The following is a 22,507-nucleotide window of genomic DNA, read 5'->3' as shown; positions in this document are numbered from 1 at the left end:
AGCAGTTAGTGTAATGGCTATGTCGCTGGACTCCCGTGTAGCTGACCACGGTTCGAGTCCTGGACCCAGTGGCTTAAATTCACGGCAAGCATGCCCAAGATCTCAAGAGGAGGATGGAGGAGAAGGGATTGCGGCATGGCCACCTCCCCGGAAGATGATTTCTTGCTTTCTGTCTCTCTGTCTCTCTGTCTCTCTCTGGCAAGCGCACATACTCTATAGTAAAAACCTCTCCAAAAAGAAAAAAGAAAGGAAAAAGAAAAGGCTGCTGGGCACACGCCATGCATGTATGCCCAAAATCCTGAGAAGAGAATGGAGGAGGGGTGATTAGAGCATGGCCATCTCCCCGGGGGCAATTTCTCTCTTTCTCTCTCTGTGTCTCTCTCTAGGAAAAGAAAGAAAATGATGTATATGGTGACAGCCTTCATTTGATTGTCATGTACTACATGCATAGTTTGAAAAACCACATTGTGAGCTATAGGCACGTACAATACAATGATGGAATGCAAATTCAAAGTTAAAAAAAGAGTCCTGTCCCCTTGAGTGACCCTATGTACCTCTCTTTGTCCCCCATCATGAACTGGAATGTCCCACCATGATACATTGTATCTGGGGGCAGGGACCCTGTCTCTTTAATTCAAGAGTCTCCAGACCAGGAGGAACCAGAGAGAAGGAGCCTCATCTGCAGCTGGACCTAAGTTAGATGATGACATCCTGAACTTGGAGCCGAGGCCACTGTTGGAGACTTCAGAAGGCCTTGGGAGGGGTGGGGATACTTTGCATGCAGGAGGGACATGAGTCTTCGGCAGCCAGAGTGGCAGCTGGCCTCCAAGAGGCTCCTGGTGCCCCACTTCCCGATATTCGCTCTTGTGTGTAGCCCTGCCCCACATCGGACAGGGCTGACCTGTGTGACCAACAGGACACTGCAGAAATGAGGTGCGTGACTTCCGAGGCTGGGTCCTGAAAGGCACCGGGGCTTCTGCCTGGCCCTTTCTTGGATCACTCCAAGAGGACCAAGCTGACTGACATGTCATGAGGACACTCAAGCTGCCCTCTGGAGAGACCCACAGGGCAAGGAAAGGTGGCCTCCTGCCAACAGCTAGCATCAACTTGCTGGCCACAGAGCGAGCTGCCCTGGCAGCAGATGGTCCAGCCCTACTCAAGCCTCCCAGGGAATGAAGTCCCGGCTGACGCCTCGACGCATGCTCATGACAGACTCCAAATCAGGCCAGTTAAGCCACTCCTGAATTCCTGACCCTTGACACTGCGTGAGATAATGTACATGCTGAGTCCTGTGCCTTCTACAATGTTCTGGGACCCTCTGCTCCCCACTGCCCCCTCTCCCTGCATACGCAGAGCGCCTAGTCTGAAGTGCAGCGCCTGATAACCCAGAGCCTCACTCCATGACTTCCTCTCAGTGCCTCACAGGTAAGTCTGGCTTCTCCTGCCTCTCCCCCCCATCTAGAACTGGAGTGCCCCAACAAGGAGGTTTTAAGCTCCTTCAGGGTAGGATGCCTGTTCTCACCTTCTCATTTGTTCTTACAGCACTTAACTCAGGGTGGGCATTTTATTGCAACATACACTTGCTGCCTCGGCTCATGCCAGCCATGTGCAGAGTGCTGGGCGGCCAGGAAAGCCACCTAGAAAGACAGAGGCAGGAAAGCAGCAGTAGTGGACAAGAGATCGGGCCATTGTTTCCTCTGTAAATCCCAAGCCATGGAGAAGCCTCAATCAGTGCCCATCAGGGCAGAGAGGTGCACTCCCTAGCAGGAGGGCACCAGCTATCAGGTACAATACGGCTTTTTGGTGTAATACTCCTCCACCAGGAGGATAGAGTGTACAGTGGCAAGACTGGAGGATGCTGGGTAAAAGGGTGACTCCTTCTGGGGCCAGAGATACCAGAGAGCAGCAAGAGAGGCTGCCTGAGTGGAGCAGGAGCAAGAACAAGTGGGGGCCCCCTCGCCCTTCCCCCTGACTCCGAGCCTCTGTGGGAAGAAGTCCTTGGCCCATGCCCCCTTTCGTGTTACAGGAGTGTCCCCTGCCCTCCGTGTGCCTTGCATCCCACTACAAAGCCTTGAGCCATGGGGGCAACTGGAGCATGTGGTGGCAACTAGGAGAGAGGTGGGAGGGCCTAAAACCTCTCCAGGAGGACATATCAGCAGACACGGTGCCAGGCAGAATAATTAGACAAAAGCATCAGAGTGCGGGGCTCAGTGGCAGCGCTGGTCACTTTGTGTGCGACAGGCCATCCGAGTGTCTGTGGAGGAGCCGGGGGGGAGGCTGGGAGCTTCAGACACCCACCTTTTACTTCTCAAGATGGTGGTGTTTCCTACCCAGCTGCCCCCCGCAGCCACCCATTCAGGCCTTGAGTGGCGTATGGAGAGAGCTGGGGCTTCCGAGGCAGACAGGCATGCTTCACGCCCCTACTCTGTCACTCATGACCACTGAGTAACCACGCCCTAGTCCCTGACGTCCTCGAGCCTCAGGTCCTTCACTATGAAATAAGGATAATGAAAATGTGCCTAACACTGAGAGCCACATGGGAAGGGAGCACTTCACACAGGCCAGGGTTCCCGCTCGGCCCTTGGGGCCCTTCCACTCTGGGGGCCAAATGGAGCATACACTACTACTTTGCCAAGCCCTGTGCCTCTGTCCCTGTCCCCTCACTCTGAACTCTGTCTGAAGCACAAGGACACACACCAACCCTGGGAAAGGACTTTAGGATTAGCAAAAACAGTCACAGCCATTACCTACTTTGCTCCCCCAAACACCTTTGTGAGACAGAAAGGACATGGTGGGGACCAGAAGGTGGCATAATGGTTACGTCACTGGACTTCCACATAGTTAACGGCGGTTTGAGTCCTGGATCCAGTGGCTTAAAACTCACGCCAGGCGTGTGTGTCTGTGTGTGTGCATGTGCACATGCGCCCAAAATCCCAAGAGGAGAATGGAGAAGAGACTGCAGTGTGGCCAACCCTCCAGGTGGTGATTTTTTGCTTTCTCTCTCTGTCTTTCCGATGAGCACATGTGCTGTATAGCAAAAATCTCTCTTAAAAAAAAGAAAGAAAGAAAGAAAGAAAGAAAGAAAGAAAGAAAGAAAGAAAGAAAGAAAGAAAGAAAGAAAGAAAGAAAGAAAAGGAAGAAGAAAGGACCTGGCATGTCATGTCCATTTTTAAAGATAGGGAAATAGACAGGAGTGCCTTGTTTGAGCTGGAACAAATTTCTGGGAGAGTTGGGGTAAAGGAGGGGTTGAACACCTGGGCTCCCACAGTTTGCCAGTGTTAAAGGAGCTGGACAGAGCCTTAAGAATCACAATCACTGGGGCCAGCGGGTGGCATAGTGGTTAAAGCACTCGACTCCCACATGGTCAACTGCAGTTCGAGTTCTGGACCCAGCAGCTTCAAACTCACACAAGGTGCATGTGCGTGAGTGCCCCAAATCCCAAGAGGAGAATGGAGAAGGGATTGCTGTGTGGCCACCCCCCCGGGGGGGGATGATTTCTGACTTTCTGTCTCTCTGGTGAGTGCACAGGCCCTATGGCAAAAATCTCTCAAAAAAAAAAAAATCACAACCACCAAAAACAAGCCCATATGGCCTTCTGTTGTTAATAACAAATAGGTATTACGGGTATCCATGTGAACCTAAACCTTCACTGCTCACAAATGTGCAGTTCATCCAGGTGAGGCCTGTCTGAGCCAAACACCAATGCCACAGGCATCAAGCGCAGAAGTGATGCTGATTTGGAATGGGGGAGTCCCAGGGATACCTGCCTGGCTACTGACTGGCGAGTGCCCGCTCTGCTTCCCTCCATGAGAAGCAGGAGCTGGGGAGCGGGAGTGTGGAAAGGCAGCTATAGCCCAGGCCCCAGTGGAATTCCTTCAGCCCTACCCTCAAGAAGCCTTTGTCTGGACATCCAAACCCTGGCTTCAACACGTTCCTTTCTACCTTGATTAACTCAGAAAGCTCCATGATTGGTTTCCAGTGAGTTAAACCCAGACAAAGGCTTCTTGATTGGATGTTAACAAGCTATTCAGGCTAACATCCTGCCATATTCTCTAACTCTTCTTACCTCAAAGGAGATCCAAGGACTGCAGAGGAAAATCTGTCACAGGCCAAGCCCTAGAGTAGCTGTAACTTTACCCCTCTTCATTTCCCCCCTCCAGCCGTTCCAGAACTAGTTTACAATACCTCAATACATACGGGTTAATTTGATCCTCCCCACCTACTCCCCCACACCAGGATGGCTGAGAGGAGCTTGGTGCAAAGCCTGCCTCCTCCAGGCCACTCCCTCCCCTCCCCACTCCAACTCCCCTGGAAGGCAACTCACCTTTGCCTCTTCTGAGATGTTTCCCATGTGCTTGGTCTTGCACTTTCGTTTTCCTGATGGCTTTTCAGCATTTTCAAGGCAGGCTGGCTCCTCCAGGTTATTTGGGAGGAAACCATTTGGTGAATCCGAGATCCCCTGGGCTTTGTTGGGTGAGAGAGGGTTCCTGTTCCTGAGGCAATGCTCCGAGCTCTGGGGAGACGGCTTCTGTTTCCGGGACTTTAAATCTGAAGGCAAGAAACGGGAAAGAATGGACATCAAAAATGAAACACAGAAAAGCAATGCCTTCCTTGAAGATGAACCAGAAGACTTTAGGGCTTAGAATCGCAGTGCAGAGCTATATAACTATCTGCTATGGGGGTCTGGTACAGTGCTGATCGGTCCAGCAAATGCTTCTCAGATGGACAATGCCTCAGCTGCCAAGTCCTTCCTCTAGAAGCAGGAGACAGCACTCAGCCCTGCCAGCAGGGGGCAGCCCATCCAGCTGTCCTCAAGATGAGGCTAATTCTTTCCACACACCCACCCCAGAGGTTTTTGCTATAGGGTGCATGCGCTCGCCAGACAGACAGAGAGAGACAGAGAGACAGAAGGCGAGAAATCACCCCCCAGGGGGGATGGCCACGCCGCAATCCCTTCTCCTCCACTCTCCTCGGGATCTTGGGCACGCACGCACACGCGCCCGGCGTGAGTTTTAAGCCACCGTGTCCGGGATGTGAACCGCGGTCGACTACATGGGAGTCCGGCGACATAACCATTACACTAACTGCTGGTCCCAAGATGACGGTAATTCTAAAAGGATTTCTCTACAGCCTGGAACAAATCGGAATTTCCTTTCTTCAAATTTTATTTATGATAGAGGGCATGTATGTGTGCATGAGAAAGAGGGGGTGAGAGATGCATCCTAAACAGGGTCTCACTGCACCGTGGTCCCCTCCCTGGCCCTCCCGCTTGTCAGGACCTTGGGCATGCATGTATGCACCCAGTGTATTTTCAAGCTAACTTGGGTACCCAAACCCAGTTGGCCATGGGGCTGCTAGCATTGTGGTACATTTGCTACCTACTGCACCACCAGGTTAGGCCCAAGTAGGAATTTCTTTTCAGCTATTCCCCACCTCCTTTGTCTCTTTCTCCATCCGATATTAAAAGAAATCTAGCTGGTCTCGTGAAGTTAAGTATCAAGCACACTGGGAGTAAGTGGTAGGTGGCTGCCTTCGCAGCCTCGGCTTTAGCCACTGAGTGGCCTGCTCAAAACCCCAGAAACTCCCTGAACCCAGAAATTTGTGTGGGCCTACTTAGCTGGCAGTCAGTGGCTCAGGGGCAGACACCTGCCTTTCCTGGTTGGAAATCAAGTCACTGGGGTCACTGGAACACATGAGACCACATCTCTAATTCTGGCCACTGAACGGACCAGTCTAATTTCAGAGAAACCTGCTGGGGAGGCAGCAGGGGGCATGGAGGCAAATAGCTGATGCTACATTTCGAGTCCCAGACCCAGCAGCTTGAAAATCACACTAGGCGTATGTGCGTGCATGTCCAAAATCCCTAGAAGAGAATGGATTGTGATGTGCCATCCCCTCTAGGGGTGCTTTCTCACTTTCCTTCTTTCTCAGGTAAACACATGTGCCTAAGGCAAAAAAAAAAAAAGGAACTCCATTATCAAGAACTTCATACCATCAGGTCTGTCCTAAGCCCCATGTGTAGGGTCAATAGTGTTTACCCTTGGGACCAGCAGTTAGCGTAATGGCTATGTTGCTGGACTCACATGTAGTCGACCGCGGTTCACATCCTGGACACGGTGGCTTAAAACTCACGCTGGGCGTGTGTGCGTGCATGCCCAAGATCCCGAGAGGATAATGGAGGAGAAGGGATTGCGGTGTGGCCATCCCCCCTGGGCGGTGATTTCTCACTTTCTGTCTCTCTTTCTCTCTGGCAAGCGCATGCACCCTATAGCAAAAAAAAACCTCTCCAAAAAAAAAAAATGTGTTTACCCTTGTAACATTTGCATTATGTGGCTTGGCCACTAACTTTGTGAACTTCAGTTTCTTTTTGTGTAAAATGGGACGACTATGATCCACACCATCAAAGTGGTATGAGAATTAAATGAGGGGATGCATGCAAAACGCCCCTTATGGAGTGTTATAAACAGTCAGGTATCGTGGCATATTATTTCAGTGTAAGCTCTTTGGGCAAGTAGGGCCATAGCTATGTGTTTTTTATCTCCCCCACCGGACTGAACACCATGCGTAGCACATGGCCTGTGAAGTGAATTTGCTGAAGCCTCAGTTTCTCCAATTTGTGAGATAGAGGGATTGAGATCCAAGAGTTCTCAACTTGGCACAGGCTCTCAGGCACGATGAGGGCAAGGCAAGGGCAGATCCCGATGGCCAAAGCATTGTTGCAAAACGAGCAGCTGGCCATCGCTTACGCAAAGATCTTTGAAGGCCAGCTGCCATACTACCCCCTTTTCCCAACTAGTCCAAGTCTACTAGTGGGTCTCCAAGAATGACCATGCTAAACAGTCTCTAATGGTGCTTCTAGCCAGAACATTCTAAACCAGGGCTTTTGATGTAAGAAGTTTAAGCTGAGACAAAAGGAAGAGGAACAGAACCATGCCTTATGAGGCCCTCGGGAAACACAGGGAAGCTATGTTACAGTGTTCGATGCCACAGGAAAAGAAGCAGCCCCTACCCTGTTTACCCAGGGCAAGGGCAGGCTCTGGAGTGTATTCGGTCATGGAGGAGCAAGGGCTTTAAGGTACAGAGAGTGGAAGTATTAGGTATGTGAGGGGAGGCAGCTCTTTCTACTCCCTCCACAGGTCAAGAAAGGGGACAGTCAAGTCCAGGATGAAAGGAAAGGTCACAAGGCTCAGGCAGGAGTAGAGTGACCTGCCTAGTTTGGGCTTGGCCTGATTCTCTGATATCAACCTGGAAGATAGCTAGTAGTGAGAGAGACTGGAGTTTTCTGAGAAGATGTTTACCAGGCATTTCCTCCATGAAGATGCTGTCATCAGGTCTGAAAGAAGGTGACCAAGCCACATCTAGGGTCTTCAGTAAGTTCAGAGAAATGTGTATCATGAGAAAACTATGCATGGGACCAGCTGGTGGTGTAGTGGTTAAGGTGACTGGATCCCACTGACCAACCATGCAGTTCAAGTCCCGGACCCAGCAGCTGTAAAACACACCAGGTGCATTTGCATGTGTGCCTAAATTCCCAAGAGGAGAATGGAAGAGAAGGGATTGCTGCATGGCCATCCTCCCAGGTGGTGTTTTCTCACCCCCCCACCCCATCTCTCCTGTTAGCTCATGGGCCCTATAGCAAAATTTAAATAAAAAGTACAGATTTCAACAAATTTTTGAACCAAAATAAACTCGTACTCTTTTTTTCTTTATTGCCCAAGGGTACATGAGCTCATCAAAGAAAGAGAGAGAAATAGGGAGAGAGAGACAGTACCCTGAAATGGGGAATGGTTATGTCACAATCCTTTCTCCTCCATTTCTCATCCTTTTAGGATTTTGGACATGCACATGCATGCTCCCAGCACGTTTTCCAAGCTGTCGGGGATGGGATTTGAACTGCAGTCAGCCATGTGAGATCCAGCTCCACTTAAGTGCATAGCACTTAACCACTGCACTACTGGACTGGCTCTCATACTTTAATTCCATTTTTCCGTGAACTTTCTAAAGTCTCCATGTATGCCAAGGTCAGCTGCCTTGATGCAAAACCCTGAGACACGACACATCCATGGGACAAGAATGACCTATCCTCCAACAGCTGGAGCTGCCCCCAAATCAAATAGGACACCATGATCGGGAGTGTTCTCCATGTTACTAGAGGTGTTCAAGCAAAAGCTAGCCAGCTACCTGTCAAGAATGCTGTGGAGATCTCTGTCTCTGCACTGTGTGGCAAACTATACCAGGCAACCTCAAAGGCCTTCTGGTTCCAAGAGCTGGTAAATTCCATGGGAACCTTCCAAGCTGGGGAAATGAGCTCCCATTAGAGAACATAGGATGATACAAAAGTTCCTCTTTATCCTAGTGCAAGTGGCTAAGGCCACTGGCTTGAAAACCAACTCCTGACCAATCCATTATGGCTCTGGCAGAAGAAAGGGAAAATTATCCTCACTCTCTCAAACAGTAGATACAAATTAGCTCAATTACTCTCTGGAGTATAGGGATAGGTATCACATATCTCACCCTTTAAACACAGCTGGAAAGGAGGTTAAGCCTTCTTTGCATTATAGCAAATCCAGAATATACTACTCACTCAATATAAGATTACTCGGTTTGACCTAGTAAACAGACAGTAGTTGTTAACCAAGCAACTCAGAATGCATACATTCTAGGAAACAATCAACTGTTGCTTCAAAGGCAGAGAGACAGAAGTGTTCTCTTGTTTTTCAAGTGATTTTTTGCTATGAGCACATGCACTCGCTGAACAGAGAAAGTGAGAAATCACTCCCCCGGGGGGATGGCCATGCTGCAATCCCTTTTCCTCCATTCTCCTCTCAGATTTTAGATGAAAAGTCTCCCCTAATGGAGCAAAGAGTCCTTTTCCTGTGACAGCCTTGTTTAGTCACACACACATGCCCAGCATGATTTTCTAGTCACCAGGACCAGGACAGGAACCACAGTCGGCCATATGGGAGTGCAGCACCTTAACCACTACACCACCTGCTGGCCACAGAGGTGTTCTTACGGAACCCAGAGATGTGCTTTTGCTCATTTAGAAATCCACTATTATAGGAAGGAGCCTGAACAGTCTGTCATAGAACACACTGATATTATTAACCTCTTGTGACAGTCTCTGCCTCCAAGATTCCATGTTACAGCATTTGATATGGCAAAGAAAGCCTGGTTTTCTCTTTGGGCTGCCTGTTTTCCTAGCTCAGGTCCAACAAAAATGATGCCACGTTGGGTCACCTCAAAGTTTTCCCTCTGCCTCTAAATAATATTCATGGTTTTAACCAAAAAGGGAGAGCTCCGCCTGCTTCTGCTTGAGGTTCTTCTATTGGTTTGAGAGAACCACTGTCCTTTATTTTAGTTTAGGGGCTGGAGGCATCCCAGACAAGGCAGCCAATGACCACTTTCCTCCTGACCCCAAGATTCTAGGAGAAAGAAAGGCCTGTTCTAAAAGACTCAACTCTCAAACCAACCAGAGAATTCTCTGGTATAGAGTTGTCCCAAGGATGCTACTGGGGCCTTGCCCACAGGCACAGACTTCTACAAGAAACCAGAGGGATCTGGGGCATTCGTGTCCTCAGCTTGCCAGTCAGAAATCCTTCAGTCTCAACCCAAAGCCAGAAGCTTGGGGTTGGAGTTGAGTGGGCCCCTCTGGCAGCTAGCTGGGGCTCAGAGCACCATGTTGCTACGGGCCCAGAAGCCTCTGACTGACATAGAGCAGGCCGTGGTGTGAGCACCCTAGATGCCCACAGGTTCCCAGAAGCCAAGATCACTTCTGTGGAGACAACAGCTCCCTGGCCAGCCTCACCTGCTCGGCCTTTCCGTCGCTGCTCTTCTTCTTGCTCGGTCAGGTACTCCCCAGTCTGGTATTTTCGGCTCTTCTGCCGTCTCCGCTTCTTCCTCTTTACCAGGCCCTCCTCTTCCTCTTCCTCCTCCTCTTCTTCCTCCTCCTCCTCCTCATTGGTGTCCCACATTTGCCGGGCAGCCTCTGTTCTCCAGGGCATCTCTCGAGCTCGCCACAGGTGCCTGCGGCCCTGGCTCAGCAGAGTCTTGTCCTGGGCATGATGGCTGCGATACTGGGTGTCCCGTTGGGCCTTTCTCACCTTTCGACGCTTGGCTGGAGTGGGAGTCACCTCCTCTTCCTCTTCCGTGGGGAAGACTTCCTGGCTTCCCATGTCACTGTCTGCCATACCAGCAAAGGAGCTACAGATGCTTCCTGTAGACAGGATGGACAAAGGATGGTCAGGTGCCTCTCCAGAGGACAAGGTACGGTTTCAAAGCCCAGGCCCTATGCTAGGAGTTTGAAGGTCTGAGGTTCAATTTCAAGCCCTGCTAGGCGGTGGCTGTATACTTGGGGAAAGTTCCTTTACAACAGTTTCCTCATCTATATAACCGGTACACTATTCTCCCCTCGCTGACCACACAGGGCTGTTCTGAGGCTCAAGTGAGATCCTTCACTCATAAGCGCTTGGGTCCAACGCATCGTACAACTTTCGGGCATAAGAAACACACGCCTTCAGTCATCCACAATGCCATGTCACTCGAATGCAGTCCACAAACTCCTGCTTAGTGCTTATGAGGTGCCATGCATCGTGTGCAGGGCAGGAGAGGGCCACAGGTTCCTGCTGTCGGGAAACCTGGGGTTTGGTGGAGGGCAAAGAAGGCCAGCCTGGCATCACTCCCGTGCCCCTGCTTGCCCTGTGGCATCGCCTATCTCACTTCACAGAGCTGCCCCAGACAAGCAAAATCACCACAACAGAAGCGTCTCAGGAAAAGCGAAGCAAGAGTCCCTTTCCTGTGACACAGCCTGGTTTAGTCACGCCCAAACGCACCACAAACAGGCCCTCTTCCCTTAAACTGACCCCACCTCCTACTGAGTTGCCAAGAGTTCAGGGGTGGGACGTTTCCCCTGGCGCCTCCCCCCAGCCTGCTGCAGCTGCTTCCCACCACTGGGAAGACATGTCCCCCTCCTCTCCTGACCACCCAGGACCCATGGCACCTCTCCTGCCCACCTCAGCCACTTTGGCAAGAGGCCATTTTCTGTCCCCTCTCTTTTTTCCAACTCTGCTAACAACAAAAGTACGATCCTAAATTGGCCCAGTTTCGCACTACAGGAGATCTGACACCTTCCTCGGAAGCAGCTGTGAGACACAACCATCCTTCTCCCAAGGCCTGGCTATTAACTCGACATTCCCTAGACCCAAGTGAGGTCAGCAGAAGAAAGACAAAGTTCATGCGAACGCAGCCGCTCTTGACCGCTTTGAGACAGCACCTAGCCAGCAAACTTTCTATTATACACACCAGGCAAGGAACGAAGTGTTCTGGGTAATCTAATATTCTGGTTAATACACAATCACCACAGAGATCACACAGGGATCACCAATTGCCAAAGAATCAAATGCAGTACAATGTGTTTAACACTAAAATGGGACTGGCCCTAATGTAATCGCTCTTTGATGATTCAGAGGACACTTCAGGATTTTGTGAGGCCTCCAGGCCATCATTACGAGTCCCAATTACCACCTTGCTCGCCATGTGCTGAAACGTCAGTTAATGAATGTCAGATAACTGAGTTTATAGTGAGCCCTGCCTTCCGGTCTATGCAATTTGCATGGAGATTTGGGTGAATGGGGCAAATTTCAACCCTGTGTACCAACACAGAGGCTAGCAGAAGATAAAAGGGCTCTGTTTTTAGACCCTGGGGTTGACCAATACCAATGTAGAGGGCCACTTGCGATTCTGCCAGCGCTAACCATTCGATGGCCTTTCCAAGGTTTCTTTTAAGGAGCTTACCATGGGGGTGTGTGAGTGTGTGCTTTCTGGAGGGAGACAGAGAGAAACAGAGGGAAAGTGAGACATCACTCCCCGGGGGCATGGCCATGCCGCAATCCCTTTCCCCACCATCCTCTCAGGATTTTAGGCATGTATACACATGCACCTGGCATGACTCTCAAGCCACTGGATCCGGGACTCGAACTGCAGTTGGCCAGTGGGTGTCCAGTGCCTTAACAACCATGCCACCTGCTAGCATTGGTCTTTCCAATTTTGATGATGTTAGTCACACAGAGCAATAAAACCGAGGCTCAAAGGTTAAATGTCTGTGCCTGAGATTGGCCCCAGTAATCATGAAATGCCAAGGCTCGGAGGGGACCCAGCTTTCCTGAGCAAAGCAGCCCTTTCTTTCCATCACTGGCTTCTGATAAGAGGCATCAAATCCTTGCTCTGCAAAGCTAGGCAAACTGCCCGAAAATCATGGGCAATGCTCACTCCCCCCACCAGGGGCTCTCTCGTCTCTACTAGGAGCTGGGCATCTTAGAACAGTGAATCAAATTCCCCACTGTCCAGCTGGGCCAGTAGCGGAATCGCTCAGTCAGATCACCACCTCTCCGTTCACAGAAGACACCACGATGGGCCATCGCCTCAGTCTCACTCACCAGACTGACTGCGTGTCCGGGTGCTCAGAACCACAGGGATGAAGTCACGGAAGCTGCTCTTCGCTTTCTTTTCCAAGGAACCTGAAGTGGTACGTGGTTTCGGGACAGAAGGCAGAAATATCACAGTCAGAGTCTAAACAGCAGAAAGTCCACCTGAGAGGCTCCGGTAGGAAAAAAGTCAAGGGAGGGCTAATATCTACCCTATACGGTTACCCTGGGTGACACTTATAAGCTCACCTTATGCTGCTATCACATGTATCTGCCCTAGAGAATGAGCATTTCCAGGTGCTTTTTGCACAGTGGGTGTCTGACCATCTTTGCTGACACCAAAAAAGGCAGTGCACAGAATCGATTCGACAGCATGCCAGAAAGTAGAAAGCCCGGCTGCCTCTATGACTCTGAGGCTGCTGCACCTCAACAAAGTTATAACCGAGCTGGAGCAGGTCCCAGAGAAGGGCAACCTCAATGAATCTTAGAGGACTGAGCCTGGCGGAGGGGGGGGGGGCAGGGAGCGGGGAACAGAGTAAAACTGCTATATAAGAGCAGGCTGGAAGAGGCAGGTCATGTCCGAGGAGCAGGACCACGGACACAGTCCACGGTGGTCAGGAGTGCTGAGGATTCGCTCCCTGATGAGGATGCCTAGAACTATCTGGGACAGAGCACACATGTTAAGCACACACCCCCCATGTTCCCTAATGATTAATGCGCCCCTAAAGGATAATAGGGGTTTAAGACTTCTCTAAACCCTTCCAGCTGGCTGCACAGCAGTTTATTTTTGTCTTTTAATTTTTATTGTAATGTTTTTTAACATCATTTTTTAATTGCCACAGGGTGTGCACACTCACCAGAGAGAGAGAGAGAGGAATAGCGAGAGAAAGCACCTCCCAATGGGGTGTGGTCATGCCACAATCTCTTCTCCTCCATTTCTTCATCCTATGGGGATTCTGGGCACATGCACACACATGCCCGGCATGTTTCTCAAGCCACCTTGGCTGTGGTCAGTCTTCTGGGCTCCAGCTCCCTTAACCACTAGGCTACAAAGCTGGCCCTATTTTTTTCTTTTTAGAATGGGAGTTTTCCAGTAAGCCCCAAAGGAGAGAAAACAGTGTGATGGCCCCCCTTTCTACTGGTTTTGTCCAAATTCTCCTTAAACCTTTTTCTTCTTTGAGCCTAAACCTACTGCAGGGAAACTGGCTGTCTGCTCTGTGGTAGGACTGCTGTCTGTCTGTCTGGAAACTGCCTACTTGGGCCTTAATCCAGGTCTAGGGGGAGGAGAAATATGTCCCTGCTCCCTCCTCCCTGGCCTTTGACTTCAGAGGTGTTGAGAAGTCTCACTTTTCCAGGCAGTCCCAGGGTCCCAAACCTCCCAGTAACAGGCCAGGCCACAGCCGGCCCCCCCCCCCCCAGCCCAGAAAGCCAGGGCCTCTGGGTCCTACCTTCCTCGTGGCCATCAGCTCGTTTTCCTGGAGACTGGGATTCCGGCTTTGTTGGCTTCCGGTGCTTGTGCTTTCCCCTGACTCCATTGTGCTCTTTTCCTGAATCTGAAGCCCCCCTGGGGCTTTTCTTGGTGGGTTCCTGGGGGTCACTGGGTGGCTTCCGGCACTATGGAGAGGTAGAGAGTCAGGTCTGAGGTCAGTTTCACAACTCAAGAAAGCTTTCCCAGGGTTGAGCTGTGTGTCCTGTTTCTGGTACCTGAACGCAGGCTGTTCAGGGTGGGGCATGGGGGCAAGGCCATCTTTGACCTTCCACAGTGGGCCACAGAGCCTCTTCTGGACTGACTCCAGTGCCCTGGCTACTCCCCAGAGGCATCCTCACCCCATCACTTGAAAGAGGTCTATGGAGTCTGCGTCAACAAGCCCTCGAATAAACATCCAAAGTCATTTGAAAAGGTGCAAAGTCAGGCCCCGTACTCTACATCCAGATACCAACGGAGAGAGCAAGAGAGCGGAGAGAGCGGCATTAAACAAAAATGCCTCTTCTGCAAGTTGGGTGGCTACATTGTTCAAATAACTTCGCTGTGAATGGTAGTGACACTAGCAACTGAGAATCACTCTCGGTTTGGGCCAACTCAAGAAAAATCGTCTATTTTCATATGTAAATTAATGCCAAAAAATAGATTCAACTAAGGCAAGAAGGGAAACACCACACGAGAGCAATTCACATCTCCCATACTTATGAAGCACGAGGGAGAGGCCCAGGCATTATGAATAGTGCCACTTTATACTCTGCGGCACTTCCAGCTTCTCCCAACGCTTTCGTCTCTGTTATTGGATTTTATCTTCCTAACGACCCTTCTCCGATATTAGAGAGCTAAGGCCATCCCGATTGAAGAGATGAGGAAACTGAGGCTGCACGACAAGAGGCTGAATGATTTGGCCAAGATGATGCACGGATCGGTGTGTTCACTAGTTTAGGACAACCTGCAAATAAGCTCATCTGTGCTGGCAGTGAGGAATACACAGGTCTGGGGGAACACAGATGGTGACATGGAGGTACCACGACACCCTGTGAGGCTGGCCCACACAGACTGGGGCTTCAGGGCTCATGTCCAGAGATCTTCTGAGTGTGCCAGGTGTGCCTGCCCATGATCTGAGGCTGGCTGAGGCTGGGGCTGCATCTTGATATCAAGACCCTGTTGGGGGGACCAGCAGTTAGCGTAATGGCTACATCGCTGGATTCCCACGTAGTCGACCGCAGTTCACGTCCTGGCAGCTTAAACTCACGCCGGGCACGTGTGCGTGCGTGCCCAAGATCCCGAGAGGAGAATGGAGGAGAAGGGATTGCAGCGTGGCCATCCCCCTGGGGGGTGATTTCTCGCCTTCTGTCTCTCTCTTTCTGGCGAGTACACGCACCCTATAGCAAAAAGCTCTCCACCCCCCCCCAAAAAAAAGGCCCTGTTGGGGTGCTGTCTATTTAGCTCTGCCTCTCTCTCTCTCTCTCTGTCTTGCTCATGGAAGAAATAAATCAATAAAAAGGAAAAGAAGAAGAAGAAAGAAAAAAAAGAAGGAAGAGGAGGAGGAAGAAGAAGGAGAGAGACAGACAGAGAGAGAGAGAGAGAGAGAAACAAACAGAGCTAAGACTAAGATCCAGAGGGCCAGTAGGTGGCATGATGGCTAAGGTGCTAGATTCCCACATGGCTGATGGCGGTTCAAGTTCCAGACCTGACAGCTTGAAAATCATGCTGGTTATGCGTGCAGGCAAGCCCAAAATCCCAGGAGGAGAATGGAAAAGAAGGGATTGTGATAGTGGACATTCTCCCTAGGGGGTGATTTCTCACTTTCCCTCTCACTGTCTTTCCCTGTCTCTCTCCAATGAGCATGCATACCCTATGGCAAAAACCTTTAAAAAAGAAAAAGAAAAAAGACTAAATACCCAGGTTCCTGGCCCCAGCCCTGGCCTCTGCATCAGCTCTCACTCCTCCCTTCCCCACTTGCTTCCCTGGCTGGTGTATGCTCTGCCCCACTCATGCCTACTACCCGGCACATCTAATAGGCACGACGACTGTCCTGACATGCTGCAAGGACACTCTAAGCCTGTCACATATTCTTGCAAGCTTTGCGATCTCTGTGCCAGTAACTACACTAACTAGGAAAGAGGGCAATGTAGGGGTTTCCAGCATTCCGGCACCCAGCGAGCGCAGCCTAAGCAAAACATTTCATAAGAAAGCAAGTTTTAGGAGGAAACCAAAGAGTTAAACCTGTCTGAGTTTACTCTCATTTAAGCACACCCAAGCCTCATCTTCTAGAAGGTTATCAGTGTCTAGCTCCAGCTAAGGGGATGGCGGACTCCTTACTGAAGTGGGGTGGGGGGCTGTCTCATTTCTCCAGGGACAGGGAGTCTCCATTAAGCACCAGATTCCAGGAGTGCCCTTCGCCCATGAGCTCCTGCTGCTTGGGTTTCCTTATTACTTGCTACCAGTTTCTACAAACCAAAGTGTTAGGAGAAGAGAAGTCGGTAGAAAAGAGGAAGCAGAAAACTGCTGCCTAAGCTCAGGTATGGCTGGAAAAAAAACTGTTTTGTTTTTTCTTTTTTAGGTTTTACCACAGGGCACACGCACTCACCAAAGAGAGAGTCAGAGACAGAGAGACCAAAAGTGAGAAATTACCTCCAGGGAGGTATGGCCACACCACAATCCCTTTTCCTCCATTCTCCTCCTGCGATCTCGGGTACACGCACACGTATGCACCCGGCCTGAATTTCTAACTGCCAGGTCTGAGATTCAAGCCACGGTCGGCCATGTGACAGTCCAGCACCTTAACCACCAGGCCACCCGCTGGCCCTGGAGATAAACTATTTTTAGTCAGGGAGAATAAAGGTAAATGCACATCAATTTAAACATGTCCTATTTGTTTCTGAGTATCATTTTTAGCTGGCTCTTTCAAGTCCACATCATTAACCTTTACTTCCTCGGATAGAGAACAACAAGTGAAACAGGACATCTAGTAGGGATTTCTGTCTGTATCCTCTGCAAGCGCAGCTCTGAAAGTGAAAATAAGCCACATGCCCCAACTTATGCAAAGTGGAGAGGATGGGGAGACCACGTAAGATGAAGGTTCCGGGTAACACAACTTTGAAATACTTTCCAAAGAATTTTCCAAAGAATGAGAAGAAAACAAAACATGCCCCGCACCAAATGAAGCAGAACTCTCTTTGAGAGAAGCCCTTTGGGATTTGGAGAGGGCCTTGGGCAGGTAACACAGGCAACAGAACACTCTAATTCTGGGTCATGTCCTGCAACAGGCCGTTTTGAATTAATCCCTGATCTTAGTTTGCTTGTCAACGGTTTCTTTCTAAGCCAATTTCATAGAACAACAATAAAAAACAAAGCTCTAGCCAGCCCTGTGGCCTGGTAGTTCAGGGAGCCAGATCCCACGTAACTGATCACATAGTTCAAGTCCCCGCCTTGGCAGCTTAAAAAACACTGGGCATGTGTGCACGTTTGCCCCAAATCCTGAGAGGATGGAGAAATGGAGAAGGGATTATTGCAATGTGAACACGTTCCATGGGGGTACTTTCTCCCTCTCCCTCTATCTGTCTCTCTCTGATAAGCACATACACCCTCGGGGGGGGGATTAAATCTGAGTTATCTGTCCTCCAAAAAAAAAGAAAAATGGACATTTACTAAATTGGAGTAGGCATCCATGAAAGCTATTTCCAGGCCCTGGGTCCTGTAACTTTATTCTCTACCCTCCACCTCTGGCAGTGAGTCTACTAAACTGTTTATCTAACATCGAAGGGGCAGAGAGAGCCTGCCAGTCACTGAGTCATCTGCAAGACACGAGCTGTGTGAGGTCAGGGACCATGTGTATTCTGGGTGTAATACTAACAGTAACAGTAACCACTGACACTAACCTGAGCACTTACTATGGCCAGTTACGGTTCTAAGTGCTTATTTAGATCACTTCACTGCATCTTCTTAACTGCTTTATTGAAATATAACCTATTGAGATATAGCACACAATTCACTTAGTTAAGTATATGATTCAACTGTTCCTATATAGGCACAGGGATGTGTGACCATCACCATTTATCTCGTGCGGGATCCCTGTACTCAGTATTCTCCCCATTTACGCCATCCTCCCACGCCCTAGGAAACCACTAATCTACTATCTCTATAGATTTGATTCTGGACATCTCATATCATCATCTCATTTAATCTTCACAACAATCCTATGAGTAGTTACTATAATTGTCTCATTGCCCAGAGGAGGAAACTGAGGGCCAGAGAACTTAAGTAGCTTGAGCAATGCAATACAGGTAAAGAGAGTTAGGATGCAAATTCAAACTCGGGCTCTGTGCCTGGCTCCAGAGAACACACTCCTCACCAATCCACTACACAGCCCTCCTGAAGATACATTCCCACTGCCTGCGAGGGACTGGCATACGGCAGCCATTCAACAAACACTTGCTAACAGCTCAATGGGATAGTTGTATTAACACATAGGGAGCGTGGAAGATGGTGTGGCAGGACCAAAGCAGAGCATGGACTTTGGAGGCAGAGAGGCCGAAGTCTGACTTCTACTTCCGCCATTTAGCCACTGTGTGACTTTGAGGAACCTATCCTCTCCGAGCCTTGGTTTCCTCCATTTTCTCATCTGTAAACTGGTCTAGCATTTACTTCATAGGGCTGTTGCAAGATTCAATGAAAGAATGTATGTAGAAAGTACTCGGTATATAGTAGGAATTCAGCAAATGCTAAGTTTAATGACATGGATTATTACTCTCTGTGTTACTACCAAGGGCAGATCAGTTACCTGACCGAATGTTCTATGTCATGACCTATGCTCCTCCCCTGTGCGTCTCTCACATACAGGGTGGTATTGATGGCACTGAGTAAACCCCACCAAACTCTATCCCAGGGTTCTCATTACTATTTTTTTTTTGAGAGGTTTTTTCTTATTGGGTGCGTGCGCTTGCCAGAAAGACAGACAGAGACAGAGAGATAGAAAGTGAGAACTCACCCCCCAGAGGGGATGGCCACGCTACAATCCCTTCTCCATTCTCCTCTCGGGATCTTGGGCACACACGCACATGTGCCCGGCGTGAGTTTAAGCCATCGGATCCGGGACTCAAACCACGGTCGACTACATGGGAGTCCAGTGACATAGCGATTAAGCTAACTGCTGGTCCCCCTCACTGCTTTAATTTGCCAGAGGGCTCATGCACTCGCCAGAGACAGACATAGAGAGGGAGACAGAGAGGGAGGAAGCACCCTTCCATAGTGGGGGCATAGTCATGCCACGATCCCTTCTCCTCCATTTCTCTATCCCGTTGGGACTTGGAGCACATATGCACACATGCTGGGTGTGCTTTCAAGCCACTAGGGCTAGGATTTTAACCACATGATCAGCCACGTAAGCGCTGGCTCTCTTTACTAGCAGGCCACAGTGCCAGTCTCTAGGTTTTTTGTTTGTTTTTAATGAGAGAGAGAACACACAGGAAGAAAATACATGGCTATTTTATTTTTCTTTTTTGAAAGGTGGGCATTTTTTTCCTAAGAATTATTTTATTTAACTTTATTTATTTATTTATTTATGGAGAGGTTTTTTTTGTTTTTTACTATAGGGCGTGTGCACTCGCCAGACAGACAGAGAGAGACAGAGAGATAGAAAGCGAGAAATTACCTCCCAGGGGGGGATGACCATGCTGCAATCCCTTCTCCTTCATTCTCTTCTCAGGATCTTGGGCATGCACGTGCATGCACCCAGTGTGAGTTTAAGCCACCGGGTCTGGGACTCAAACTGCAGTCGACTACATGGGAGTTCAACGACATAGTCATTACGCCAGTTACTGGTCCCTATCCCAGGGGTTCTTAACCTGGAGTCTGTGAGTGAGTTTGGGGGAAGGGATGGATCCATGAATACTCTGAAATTCTTTGTTTTTCTTTAATAAAGAATTATTTTGGGGCCTGGCAGAGGGTGTGGTGGTTAAAGGTGCTGGACTCCCACATGGCCAACCATGGTACGAGTCCCAGACCTGGTGGCTTGCTTTCTTACTTTTTTTTTTCTCTCTCTCTCTCTCTGTCCCTCTCTGATCAAATTAAAATAAATAAATAAAGTTAAAGAAAATAATTTCTTTTTTTTTGGAGAGGTTTTTGCTATAGGGTGCGTGCGCTCACCAGACAGAGACATAGAGACAGAAATCATCCCCCAGGGGGGATGGTCACGCCGCAATCCCTTCTCCTCTATTCTCCTCTTGGGATCCTGGGCACGCACGCACACGCGCCCGGCATGAGTTTTAAGCCACTGGGTCTGGGACATGAACCGTGGTCGACTATGTGGGAGTCGCTTAAAACTCATACCAGGTGCATGTGTGTACGTGCCCAAAATCCTAGGAGACTAGAGGAGAAGGGATTGTAGTATGGCCATGCCCTCTGGGGGGTGACTTCTTACTTTCTGTCTCTCTGGTAAGCACATGTGCCCTATAGCAAAAATGGTTTTTAAAAAAAGAATTATTTTATTTAACTTTATTTATTTTATTTTATTTTGACCAAAGAGGGAGAGGAAGAGAGAGGGAGAGTGAGAGAGAGGGAAAGTGAGAAAGCAAGCCACCAGGTATGGGATTTGAATAGCCATCAGCCATGTGGGAGTCCAGCACCCTTAACCACCACACCACCCACTGGCCCCAATCTCCTGAAATTCTGAGGTCATGTTTCTTTTTCCTTTTTCCTTTTTCTTTTTGAGAGAGAGAGATTTTTGCTATAGACACGTGGACTCACTGAAAGAAAGAGACAGAAAACGAGACATCACCCTCCTCGGAGGGGGATGGCCATGCCACAATCCTTTCTCCATTCTCCTCTCAGTTTTGGGGGCACCTATGCACATGTGCCTGGCATGAGTTTTAAGCCGCCCGGTCCAGGACTTGAACCACAGTCGACTACAGAGAAGTCGAGCGACATAACCATTATGCCACCTGCTGGTCCCCTGAGGTCATATTTCTGGGGGCAGGGTTGGGAGCTCTCATGAGTTTCTCAAAGTGGTCTCTGATCCAAGAAAAGAGTAAAAATTTGTGTCACAAATAAACTTATGGTTCTCTGGCTAAAAATCTGTGTTTAAGTCTGAAGACTTCTAAAAGTTAGTGGAAAAAATGGAATTAAAGTACAAGTTTATTTTGGTACAATTTTTAATAACTCATATACAGTTTCATAATGTGCATTTTCTGTGAACCTTTTGAAGACCCCTTATCTATCAACAGGTTTGTTAATAGACATTAACAAATTCTATTATTCACACTACTTCATATTCTGGATAAACCTTATCTTCAATCATTTCAAGAATCTCCTCGGCTCCCCGGTAGCCTTAGATCGCCCCTGGAAGATCAGTGAATTCGAGTCCAGTGCTCCTGGTTCATTTTTTGCTTAGAGCTCTGCAACCAACCATGGCATATTAAGAACTAAGACCCAGGGTCCAGCAGGTGATGTGATGGTTAAGGCACTGGATTTTCACATGGCTGACTGCAGTTCGAGCCCCAAACCTGCAGACTTGAAAATCACACTGGGAGCATGTATGTGCATGCCCAAAATCCTGAGAGGAGAATGGAGAGGGGACTGTGACATGGTCATTCCCTTCCCCCACCAGGTGATTTCTTTTCCTCTCTTTGTCTCTGATGAGCACACATTCTCTGTGGCAAAAACCTAAAAAACCAAAAACCAAGACCCAGATATCCATCTGCCTTGCACACCAAATTCCCACTGGGTCAAAACCCAAGGCTGCCACCTTAAGCATTAGAGGGGTTAGAGAATGGCAGATTAGCCCAGAAGCCCAATTGGTGCTGACCCTACAAGACTGAGCAACTCCCAAGTCGGTCCCCCAGTGGTACAAGTGAAGACCCTGTCTATCTCTACCCAGGGCCGTAAGTTCTCAAGGCCAGCAGTCCTCTCGGTAAAGGAAAAGGAAGAATGGTTATTCAGGGAAGAGCCTGTTATGGATTGATTTCCCGCACCAATATCTTCTTCCGTTTTCCAGTCTCCTCTGGGATAATGGCTTCCCTAACCCCAGGGATGGAGTGATTTCCCACATCCTAGGAGATACAAGACAGCTATTCCTCATGTTAAAATGTCATATATGGAGGGGCCAGCAGAATGAAAGAAAAGGGACTCCCACATGGCTGACTGCGGTTCAAGTCCTGAACCTGGAGGCTTGCTCTCTCGCTTTCCCTCTCTCTCTCTCTCACTCTGTCCCCCTAAATAAATAAATAATGTTAAATAAAATAATTTTTAGAAAACACCATATATGGAGAAGGCACCATAGAAGGGGGACAACAAGCCCCTTATTCACTTTATGAAGGCCTTCCAACCAGGCAGGAAGGGGTCAGAGGAGGCTGAGAGCTGCTGAGCAAAGCAGACCACCAGCGTCTCGACCCCCTGGGCCCTAGTCCCACACTCACCTTGGGTCTGTGGGAGCTCCGGGCCGTGGGCTTGGCTTGTGGCTGCTGCTGCTGCTGCTCTTCGCCTTCCTTCTCTTTGCCACACTTCATCTTGGGTGGCAGAGACTCGGCCACGTCGTCTGCCTGCCATTTGTTCTTGCAAGCAAAGACCCCTATGCTCTCCTGTTTAACTCGCGCCTGCCCCGCCT

The 22,507-nt window shown here is 49.4% G+C and overlaps 1 protein-coding gene across 1 annotated transcript in view; it reads right to left on the bottom strand.

The window, feature by feature from the left end:
* Positions 1-22,507, bottom strand: part of BCORL1 (BCL6 corepressor like 1) — a gene marked incomplete in the record, with an annotated part of 57,930 nt that overhangs the window by 23,003 nt on the left and 12,420 nt on the right. The window contains 5 exon segments of the mRNA XM_027767240.1: positions 4,325-4,548; positions 9,809-10,216; positions 12,435-12,515; positions 13,871-14,036; positions 22,320-22,502. Coding sequence (XP_027623041.1) covers positions 4,325-4,548; positions 9,809-10,216; positions 12,435-12,515; positions 13,871-14,036; positions 22,320-22,502 — 1,062 coding nt within the window.

Source organism: Tupaia chinensis, unplaced genomic scaffold, assembly GCF_000334495.1.
Source record: "Tupaia chinensis unplaced genomic scaffold, TupChi_1.0 Scaffold144058_2, whole genome shotgun sequence".
In the NCBI taxonomy this organism is placed as follows: Eukaryota; Metazoa; Chordata; class Mammalia; order Scandentia; family Tupaiidae; genus Tupaia; species Tupaia belangeri.
This window is presented reverse-complemented; position numbering and strand designations above follow the sequence as displayed.